Below are 10,947 nucleotides of genomic sequence, written 5' to 3' on the forward strand. Positions count from 1 at the left end.
AATCATGTAGTAACCAAAAAGGTGTTAAACAAATCAAAATATATTTTATATTTGAGATTCTTCAAATAGCCACCCTTTTCCTTGATGACAGATTTGCACACTCTTGGCATTCTCTCAACCAGCTTAACCTGGAATGCTTTTCCAACAGTCTAGAAGGAGTTCCCACATATGCTGAGCAATTGTTGGCTGCTTTTCCTTCACTCTCCCTCCGACTCATCCCAAACCATCTCAATTGGGTTGAGGTGGGGAGAGATTGTGGAGGCCAGGTCATCTGATGCAGCACTCTCCTTATTGGTCAAATAGCCCTTACACAGCCTGGAGGTGTGTTGGGTCATTGTCCTGTTGAAAAACAAATGATAGCCCCAATAAGGCCAAAACAGTTGGGATGGCGTATCGCTGCAGAATGCTGTGGTAGCCATGCTGGTTAAGCGTGCCTTGAATTCTAAATAAATCACAGACAGTGTCACCAGCAAAGCACACCATAACACCTCCTCCTCCATGCTTTACGGTGGGAACTATATATGCAGAGATCATCCGTTCACCCACACCGCGTCTCACAAAGACACGGCAGTTGGAACCAAAAATCTCTAATTTGGACTCCAGACCAAAGGACAAATTTCCACCGGTCTAATGTCCATTGCTCGTGTTTCTTCACCCAAGCAGGTCTCTTCTTATTATTGGTGTCCTTTAGTAGTGGTTTCTTTGCAGCAATTCGACCATGAAGGCCTGATTCACACAGTCCCCTCTGAACAGTTGATGTTGAGATGTGTCTGTGACTTGAACTCTGGTTCTTCCATTCCTGTGGCAGTCCTCATGAGAGCCAGTTTCATCATAGCGCATGATGGTTTTTGCGACTGCAGTTGAAGAAACTTTCAAAGTTCTTGAAATGTTCCAGATTTACTGACCTTCATGTCTTAAAGTAATGATGGACTGTCGTTTCTCTTTGCTTATTTGAGCTGTTCTTGCCATAATATGGACTTAGTCTTTTCCCAAATAGGGATATCTTCTGTATACCCCCCCTTGTCAAAACACAACTGATTGGCTCAAATGCATTAAGAAGGAAAGAAATTCCACATATTACATTTTAAGAAGGCACACCTGTTAATTGAGGCGGCAGGTAGCCTAGTGGTTAAGAGCGTTGTGCCAGTAACCGAAAGGTCGCTGGTTCTAATCCCCGAGCAGACTAGGTCAAAAATCTGTCGATGTGCCCTTGAGCAAGGCACTTAACCTTAATTGCTCCTGTAAGTCGCTCTGGATAAGAGCGTCTGCTAAATGACTAAATTGTCAAATGTAATTGAAATGCATTCCAGGTGACTACCTCATGAAGCTGGTTGAGAGAACGCCAAGAGTGTGCAAAGCTGTCAAAGCAAAGGGTGGCTATTTGAAGAATCTCAAATATAAAATATATTTTGATTTGTTTAACACTTTTTGGGTCACTACATGATTCCGTATGTGTTATTTCATAGTTTTAATGTCTTCACTACTATTCTACAATGTAAAAAAAATAAAAAAATAAAGAAAAACCCTTGAATGAGTCGGTGTGTCCAAACTTTTGACTGGTAGTGTATATTATTTATAACGTTTTTTAAATACATGCCCACTGACTGACTAAGATCCTCTCTGGTCAGTGTACTCCAGGGTTAAGGGACCTGGTTGCTGCTCTAAAGTATGCTTGCACCATTAAGCAGGGCTATTGCATTACGCTGACAGACATGCCCTGCACTTACAAGGACACTGCTAGGTCACTACTTTCAGAGAATTACAGAGACCTGACCATTTAGTAGCGCATGGCGCTTGTAACGCCAAGGTAGTGGGTTCGATCCCCGGGACCACCCATACGTAAAAATGTATGCACACATGACTGTCAGTCGCTTTGGATAAAAGTGTCTGCTAAATGGCATTCATATTCATCCCAACTAATAAGGAGTTATCCCAACTAATAATTAATATTTTCTAATCCCTACTGTATAAGCAGTGGTGCACCTTCCGCTATATTGCTTAAGGCGTCCACACGCCTCCCAGCCTAAACAGTTTGTGCATATATTATGACGACATTTTGTGACGTTTTTGTTCGTTTTGGACATCAAATACTTTTTTTGGGGGGGGCTGTTTGAGCACACCCCTTTGTCGGTGATTGGTCAAAAGTAAAGATTCTTCTATAAAGTCTTTGTCATTCAACAAGAGACGACTTGTTTTCATGCACATTTTTTCATTGAAAAATACTGCACCAAACATTTTAGTTAGATGTAAAATTACACGACTAAGATCTCCTCTGCAAAAACTTCAAAATGAATGACAGATTTCTCGAGTTATCTTACATTAATTCTGACTATTTTGAGGAACAGCACTATTGGCACGTTTTTCAAGCGAAGGTATTTTAAGGGATTATGCGAGCACACTGGTTTGGTGAGGCGCTAGCCGAACTGAAGCATGCTGATGCCTTTAGCCTACCTACACCTTACAGATTTGCAAACATCGAAAGGCCAAGGGGGCAAACTGGGACCGGCTGTAAAACTCAGGCCAAATGTATTTCACCTGCGTGAAATGGCAGCCAGGTGCAGTTAACTGAACCGCTCCATCAAACATTCATAGGTCTCTCTCCTCTGCACTGGTGGCCAGCCAAGAGAACAGACCGACTACTTTATGACACAGAAATAAGGGCATGTCCAGAGAATGCAGACACACACGCAGTCAGTGCGTGTACACAACAGACAGTTTTCACTACAGTAAATATGAAACAAACGTCTCTTATTCAGCGATGGGGTCTTACCCGAGTCATCGGCCAGTCGGCCCACTCTCTCCAAGACGCCGATACAGTCCCTGTCATCCTCACCCACAGCTTTTAGTGTGTCCAACAAACTCCGCGCCACCATTTGTCTGGAAGTCATAACAAATCGGGTTAAAAATCAAATATTTAAAATTTTATCCAGAATTTTAAAAAAAGGTCTTCAAACGTGTGAGTTTTAATAGCATTCCATTGGATTGTTACCTGTTAAAAATGTTTTCACTAGCGACGTATTTATCCAATCTTCCAAGAGGAGTCAGCATCTCATCTTGCGATACAAAGTCCAAGGCTGAAGGTATAATAATGACGTCAGACTCTGAGCTGTAGTCATCCACACCAACTATTAGAGACATTGGAAATATTGTGCATGAGAGGCACCCACCACCACGTACCCAGACAGGCGAGGGACAGTGATGAGGTGGCATGCAGTAGTGGCAGAAGCTTGGCACCAATGCTAAATCAATTAGCATATCAACAGTGGTTAGAAGAATGCAGTCCAAGACAAAATAAAAGTGAAAAAGTGAAAATGACAGATTTGGTGAAAGAAACATATGAAGAAGTCCTTGAAATGCAGTGAATACATCTAAACATGGCAAAATGCACATAGCATACAAGCAGGTGGGGATCTATAGGAGGAAGGTAGTGATCTATAGGTGGACTTGTTGCATGTTGACAGTTTCACAATGGTCTGGGTATGTTGCAAAATGCACAACTGAAACAAAGCAATCTATCATATTGCAACATAAATAGATAACTTGTACAGTGTATAGTAACTGCACATCCCAGTTACTGCATTATAGCCAGGCTGGGTGCATTAACTTCCCACTTTTGCTACAATTTATCAGTCGGCAAATTGTCTAATATGCATGCTGGATAGTAATAGAAACTAGATAGCTGGCTAGTTGTTATGTCATACTAATTTAGTTTGGCTGCAAAGACTAGCAAGCCAAATAGTCCACATTCTACTTCAGGAAATGTCAGACTAGTCAAAGGGCCCTGACTGGGTTCCATATCAGATGTAACCGAAACCAGTAACCTCCCTCCGCTTTGGGAGGTAGCTAACTAGCTGACCTAGCTAGGTTAACTATCCTGAATGTAAGCTTGATGTATTAGGTTTGGAACCTAGCTAGCGAAGGAAGCAAGACGTTCATAACCAAATGTAATGCAGTGAATTGAACCGCTGGTTACTCTGCTTTAGCTGAGCTAGCTAGCTGCTTGGCTATTTGAGAGGCTAGTTAGCTAATTCGCTTGATGGCTAGTTTGTCGCCAAATTTCAGCAAGCGCGTGAGTGTTAGTTTTTACGAAACGACTTATTTTGAGAACATTTAAATGTAGAATGTGAATATAACTCATTACACATCGAAGAAGTTAAGTAAGTTGCAAAGAAAAGGTACAGTCCAACTCGTCTAACCAAGGCCCACACAGACCCGTGAACTCCAGAGAGCCGACAGGGCAATCATCGCATGCATTGCACGGCTAGCTGCTAGCAAGCTAGCCCCCTAGCAGTAAGTTCCAACACTGAACACACAGGGAGAAACTCACATCCGTCCAACTCCTCCTGGAAATCCTCTTGGAGTAAAGATATATCTGTTAAAAACAACCAAAAACGGAATCAAAAGATACTCAATCGATAACTAAATTGTACTGCTGTATCGACTTTCACTCGAAACTGTTAGAATATGGGACGGAATTGTGCATTTTCCCGAAGCTAGTGTAAATAGACTACGTACCCGCCATCTTGTCCTGGTCCTACATTTAAAGTGGTCTGCGCAGATGAGGCAACAACTGGAGACAGAAGCTGCGGTTAGAACTGAACGAGTAGTCCGGATAGTTTCAAGTCGGTGAAGAAATCACCACCCCACCTAGAGGCGTTACGGTTGATGGTAAAGTACAACGCCCAATGATTTTTCAATTAATTATACTGAACACAAATATAAACGCAACATGTAAAGTGTTGGTCCCATGTTTCATGAGCTGATTTTTTTATTTATTTAAACTTTATTTAACTAGCCAAGTCAGTTAATAACACATTCTTATTCACAATGACGGCCTACCAAAAGGCAAACGAATATGGGACGGGATTGTGCATTTCCCGAAGTTAGTGTAAATAGACTACGTACCCGCCATCTTGTCCTGGTCCTACCTTTAAAGTGGTCTGTGCAGATGAGGCAACAACTGGAGACAGAGAATACAGAAGCTTCCGTTAGAACTGAACGAGCATTCCGGATAGTTTCAAATCGGTGAAAATGCACAATTCCGTCCCATATTCTAACAGTTTCGAGTGAAAGTGAACGAGCAGTCCGGATAGTTTCAAGTCGGTGAACAAATCACCACCCCACCTAGAGGCGTTATGGTTGATAGTAAAGTACAACTCCCAATGATTGTTCTATTAATTTTACTGAACAAAAATATAAACACAACATGTAAAGTGTTGGGCCCATGTTTCATGAGCTGATTTTTAATTTATTTTTAATTTAACCTTTATTTAACTAGCCAAGTCAGTTAAGAACAAATTCTTATTTACAACGACAGCCTACCAAAAGGAAAAAGGCCTCCTGCGGGTACGGGGCTGGGATAAAAAAAATATATATATATTTATTATATAAATAAAATATCCTAGACATTTTCCATACACACAAAAAGCTTTTTTCTCTAAAATGTTGCCTACAAATTTGTTTACATCTCTGTTTGTGAGCATTTCTCCTATGTCAAGAAGCTGATTAAACAGCATGATCATTACACAGGTGCACCTTGTGCTGGGGACAGTAAAAGGCCACTCTAAAATGTGCAGTTTTGTCACACAACACAATGCCACAGACGTCTCAAGTTCTGAGGGAGCACGCAATTGGCATGCTGACTGCAGAAATGTCTACCATAAACCGCCTCCAACATTGTTTTAGATAATATGGTATGGGCAGGCATAAGCTATGGACAACGAACTAAATTGTATTTTATCGATGGCAATTTGAATGCACAGAGATACCATGACGAGATCCTGAGGCCCATTGTCGTGCCATTCATCCGCCACCATCACCTCATGTTTCAGCATGATAATGCACAGCCCCATGTCGCAAGGATCTGTACACAATTCCTGGAAGATGTCCCAGTTCTTCCATGGCCTGCATACTCACCAGACATGTCACCCATTGAGCATGTTTGGGATGCTCTGGATCGACATGTACAACAGCGTGTTCTAGTTCCCGCCAATATCCAGCAACTTCACACAGCCAATGAGGAGTGGGACAACATTCTCAGGCCACAATCAACAGCCTGATCAACTCTATGCTAAGGTGATGTACCGCTCTGCATGAGGCAAATTATGGTCACACCCGATACTGACTGGTTTTCTGATCCACGCCCCTACCTTAAAAAAAAATTGTTTCTGTGACCAACATATGCATATCTGGATTCCCAGTCATGTGAAATCCATAGATTAGGGCCTAATGATTTTATTTAAATTGACTTATTTCCTTATATGAACTGTAACTCAGTCAAATCTTCTAAATTGTTGTATGTTGCATTTACATCCACATTGGGCCAAATGTATTTGAGAATGTTTATGTTGCCCATACATACAATTATCTGCTCTGTATTTCAGGTGAAGAGCACGGGTTTCGCGGTGATGTGCATTTTGCGCGCTTCCGTAACAACTGTACTCGTGTGCAAGTCTTTTGGCTCAGAGTGACTTTACACTGAACACCGGCGACTTAGAACTGTTTTCAACATCACAATTCACACGAAATGTCTAAATTGGAGCAGATCATAGTTATTGAACCGCCGTATGATCTCAAATTTAAAGGTAAGAGGAATACTGTCGGTGGCTAGCTACCACTTGTAGACGCTTTCGGCAGTGGATTAGCCAGCTAGTTATCGTTACCAGCGCCGTGGACCGGGGATGTGTTAGCAGGTGTTAGCTTCAACAACCCTACTGAAACCTCTCGTATACCGCCGCCATTTTGAGATGGAAGCGAGGATTTATGGGCCTGTAGTACATTTACATTTAAGTCATTTAGCAGACGCTCTTATCAAGAGCGACTTACAGTTAGTGAGTGCATACATTTATTTTTTCATACTGGTCCCCCGTTGGAAACGAACCCACAACCTGTTCTACCAACTGAGCTACACGGGACTAGTATCCAGTTAGCTACACAGATAGCTAGCTAGCTATCACTTTACAACATTTCTCGTCAGCCGTGGAGGGCGTATGGTCTCTAGTTACGCTAGCGGACTTCTTACTGTGGCATTGACACAGCTGGCTACTGTAACGTTAGTTTGCTGTCAGTCACTCAGGGATCATTGCTAGCTAGCCAGCTAGCTAACGTTAGCCTGAAATAATAGTCACTGGTTGTGTGGCCAAGTAACCTTAGCTAGCTAGATAGGTAAGCTAACAAGCAACACGTTCTGATTTGACTATACCAGTCATTGCATAAACAATTTTTTTCGGATTTAGCTAGCTAGGGTGACAAGGCTAAAATTGCAGTTGTTGAATGGGAATAGTAGCTAGCTATATGAAGCTGCTTGACTGACCGCTCATATGCTAGCTAGCTATCCCACTCATTAACACATTGCATACCACGTTGCACTGTGTACAGATAGTTAATGCATTGTTATGGTATTTTGTTGACCGCATCTCTGGCGCTCTTCACATTGAGAACGAGGTGTAGTTAACTATGTGTAACGTTAGCTAACTATAATGTGAAAATAGACGATGTTTTTATGCCTTAAGCTACATGTTTATCAGAGACTAGAAACACTCTTGTGTTTTAATGGGTCATTTTACTATATAGCAAATCATTTGCCATGATGTGTAACTAGTATATGTTGGTTGTCATTTGCGTCTGTTGTGTGCATTCTTCAGGTGACTCCATTGACCCTCAACACCATCTCCTTTCTCTCCCATGCAGGTCCCTTCACAAATGTAGTGACCACAAACCTCAAGCTCAAAAATCCCTCTGACAGAAAAGTATGCTTCAAAGTGAAGACTACAGCACCTCGCCGGTACTGTGTAAGGCCCAACAGCGGCATGATTGAGTCCGGAGCCACTGTCACTGTCTCAGGTAAGGCTTTCGTTTTCCCAGACCTTTGTCACTGTGCTGCCAAATATAACAGAGTGTCACTCAAACAACTAGGCAAGCCCCTTTTGTCAACAACATCAAACAAGAACAAATTGTATCCTTGCATAATTCCCACTCTAATTAATTGTATTACTTTGTAAGTACAGACAAATCAAGCATGAAAATGTCAAACGCATGTACCAGTAGGCCTATATGTAGATATAGTCATGACCCCATATCTTCTGTCTCAACAGTAATGCTGCAGCCCTTTGACTATGACCCCAATGAAAAAAGTAAACACAAATTCATGGTACAGACAATCTTTGCACCATCCACTGCTACAGACATGGATGCAGTGGTAAGTTTTCCTGTCCACATTACTACCAAATACATGTGCTTTATGCTAGTAGCTATGTCGTCAAAGGAAAACCTGCTTTTGATGATCCACAGGTTTCAGTTCTGCAGGGATCATCAACTAGAGTCAGCCACGGTCCAATTTTTTTTCTTGAGCGGATGGTCAGGGGGCCGGATCATAATTACAAATAATTTGTAGACTGTTGACCGCAAGAAGCCCAAACAGATATAATTTTTGACTAAAACATAATTATTTCAAACCTTGTTTACATTTGTATATAATCACATACTGTATATCTCTATTATGCGTTGGAATACTTTGGAACAGATTTCCTAAATTAAAATCACTTGGAGCTGATTTGCTGGTGTTTTTAATCTTATGGCCCTAAAAACAAAAAACGTTTTTTGTTTGTTTTCTTTTTGCTCAGTATTTAGGGAGCCAAATAAAATCATTTTGTCTGCCAGTTGGAAAACCCTGCAGTACTGTATTCAAAATGGTTTTTGTGATCTCTCCAGCAGAGGGCAGCAAATGACATATTACACAATGTATATCAGCAATTCCACATCCTAATGTCTATAGACTTGTAACTGACAGTATTGCATGTTCATTGTTATTCCGTCAGCGGTCCCTGTGATCGATTGATCAATCTGTGTTGTTCACCTTATCATGTACTTGTCAATGTCAACTTGTACTTGTTGAATCTCCACAGTGGAAAGATGCAAAGCCAGACGATCTCATGGACTCCAAGCTGAGATGTGTGTTCGAACTGCCCTCTGAAAACGATAAAATGGTAAGTAGTGTACAATAGTAAAGGCTGGACTTTCCAAAGGAGTGGAACTTCTCTCAGCCGCCATCAGTGGTTCTGGTGTTTTATTTTTTTGGTATTATACCTCCAATGTTGTACTGTTGTCACGGCCACAGGTCAGTGTTGTCTGTCAATGCATATTTTTCCAATTTTCTCCTAGATTCTACTTGGCTTTCACTCCCTCTCCTTGCCCTGTTACTGTTGGTTGTTCCTTTCTCTGCATTTGCCTAGGTACAGTCATTTGATGGGTGCTAATGATATCATGGATTTTTGATGGTTTTAAGTAAATAGCTACTGTACTAACCAGCATTTCTACCTCACACCTCCCCAAAGTCATATCTGAAATACTCACATCATGTAACACTTGAGATTTGAATGGAAGCTTGTTCCTAGTATGTGATATGTCAGTTTTGTTGGTTCAACACAGTAAGAGTGTATAACCGTTTATAATACATTAATGAGTGTATAATGTTCTACCCTACAATTCAAGCATCCACTGAACAGCCCAAAGCTATATACATGACCTATATCTATTGGCATGCATGCTGCTTGTGCCTCCCCCCTGGTGCGATAGCCTAGCGGTAGTGCCAGGGAGACCTGTGGTAGGGCCATGGAACTCATCACCCCAGGGCCAGGGCAGACCCCCAAGCTCAGCACCAGGCACCTGGGGGACAGAGCAGCCTTCACCCCCGGAGAGTACCGCACCCCCCTGGGAACCAGGCACCACCTGGCAGCCAGCGATCTCCCAGAGTTCATGTCAGCACCCAGCTCAGTGCGAGGCAGGCAGTGGCAGGTTTGTGGCAGGACAGGAAGTTGAAGTTCAGGGATTTCGAAATTCAACGGAGGGCCGCACAGATTTTCTCTCTTGTCAATCAATTTGCGGACTAGAAAAAGGTCAGTTATTTTTTTTAAATAGATGGGTCCATTATGATTTCTACATACTTTCTCATCTACCCAAAATAATTATTCCCCTGCAGTAGGTGGTCATAATTAGAATAGTAGTCTGAATGAAAACGTATTACCTCTTCATACTAATTAACACACTTTTTTTTTTTTCTTCTCCAAATTAATTTCAATCGGCTCAACCGTTTCATGAAGTTTGGTCTACTCTAAAGCGTGTTGAGTTTGTGTGGTTGGGATGTACAGCAATGTCAGGAGGGAAGCTAGCCTCTTGTTCACGTTCGTCTTTTCGCCTCATTTTCCCACTTTCGTTGCTTCCAGAATGATGTTGATGCATCCAAAGCTGCCCCCGTCCTCAACTCCAAAGCTGACGGCACGTCGGCGCCCAAGCCAATCAGCGTGTCCATGGACGACTCTGAGATGAAGAAACTGATGGACGAGTGCAAGAGGCTGCAGTACGATGTGGGCAAACTCTCCGACGAGAACAGACAACTCAAGGTATGGTCATATATTGTGTGATGTCTAAGATTGAGGCGGTATTAGGATAGTATTATATATTGGCGATATACGGTAATATATTGTGAAGACAATGTTCTTGTTAAGATGATATTGGCCTCGGCCTATGGCTGTGGTAGAGAAGCATGTGTGAAAGCCTTGGGGTTCTAACCTACAGTGTTTGTCCTCCTCTCAGGATGAGGGCCTGAGGATGAGGAAGTCCCACCGGCCAGACAACATAGTCTCCAGCTCGGGCGCCATGATGAGCAAACAGCATTCTTCCAGCTCCCTCCCCTCGCTACTGGTCGTCATAGCAGCCATCTTCATCGGATTCTTCCTAGGGAAGTTGGTGTTGTAGGGGCGGGGTGAGAGAGAAGGGAAGTGAGCCGGCGTGGGCCCGTTTGTCTCTGTAAGGGCCTGGTCGTAGCACCAGCTCACACCGTACGTACATATGTTCTGTGTACCGAATCATAAACAGGCCTCGCCTTTTACAATCTCACACGGTTAGTACACGTGGAAAAACAGAGGAATGAGCTTTCTCCTTTTTTTGGGG

The 10,947-nt window shown here is 42.4% G+C and overlaps 2 protein-coding genes across 10 annotated transcripts in view; one reads left to right on the plus strand and one right to left on the minus strand.

Annotated features, from left to right (window-relative positions):
* Positions 1-5,128, minus strand: part of LOC121549667 (serine/threonine-protein phosphatase 4 regulatory subunit 1) — a 31,040-nt gene extending 25,912 nt beyond the window's left edge. The window contains exons 1-6 of one of the 6 annotated variants that reach the window (XM_041861483.2): positions 4,906-5,128; positions 4,516-4,570; positions 4,328-4,372; positions 3,178-3,239; positions 2,990-3,074; positions 2,771-2,877 (exon numbers count right to left, since the gene is read on the minus strand). In XM_041861483.2, coding sequence (XP_041717417.1) covers positions 2,771-2,877; positions 2,990-3,074; positions 3,178-3,239; positions 4,328-4,372; positions 4,516-4,570; positions 4,906-4,912 — 361 coding nt within the window. In that variant the 5' untranslated portion in view covers positions 4,913-5,128. Of the gene's footprint in view, positions 1-2,770; positions 2,878-2,989; positions 3,126-3,177; positions 3,240-4,327; positions 4,373-4,515; positions 4,605-4,905 lie in introns of those variants that run through there. The other 5 variants (XM_041861486.2, XM_041861489.1, XM_041861485.2 and 2 more) reach the window with 5 other exon arrangements.
* Positions 4,571-10,945, plus strand: LOC121549669 (vesicle-associated membrane protein-associated protein A). 4 transcript variants are annotated; one of them, XM_041861492.2, is made up of 7 exons: positions 4,571-4,668; positions 7,690-7,842; positions 8,094-8,197; positions 8,904-8,984; positions 9,574-9,792; positions 10,221-10,397; positions 10,591-10,945. In XM_041861492.2, the coding sequence occupies exons 2-7, from the start codon at positions 7,809-7,811 to the stop codon at positions 10,750-10,752; spliced, it is 777 nt and encodes a 258-aa protein (XP_041717426.1). In that variant the 5' UTR covers positions 4,571-4,668; positions 7,690-7,808; the 3' UTR covers positions 10,753-10,945. The 4 variants fall into 4 exon arrangements, with proteins under 4 accessions (XP_041717426.1, XP_041717424.1, XP_041717427.1 ...); XM_041861490.2 differs by lacking the exon at positions 4,571-4,668 and adding an exon at positions 6,405-6,584; XM_041861491.2 differs by lacking the exon at positions 4,571-4,668 and adding an exon at positions 6,909-7,164.
* The last annotated feature ends 2 nt before the right edge of the window (positions 10,946-10,947 follow it).

The sequence above is a fragment of the Coregonus clupeaformis genome, chromosome 34 (genome assembly GCF_020615455.1).
Source record: "Coregonus clupeaformis isolate EN_2021a chromosome 34, ASM2061545v1, whole genome shotgun sequence".
Classification (NCBI taxonomy): domain Eukaryota; kingdom Metazoa; phylum Chordata; class Actinopteri; order Salmoniformes; family Salmonidae; genus Coregonus; species Coregonus clupeaformis.

Coding starts and splice junctions, on each gene's coding strand:
- LOC121549669 (XM_041861490.2), top strand. CDS start 6,527: ATGTCTAAATTGGAGCAGATCATAGTTATTGAACCGCCGTATGATCTC. Junction 9,793..10,220: donor TGCGAGGCAGGCAGTGGCAG/GTTTGTGGCAGG, acceptor CGTTGCTTCCAG/AATGATGTTGATGCATCCAA. Junction 10,398..10,590: donor ACGAGAACAGACAACTCAAG/GTATGGTCATAT, acceptor TCCTCCTCTCAG/GATGAGGGCCTGAGGATGAG.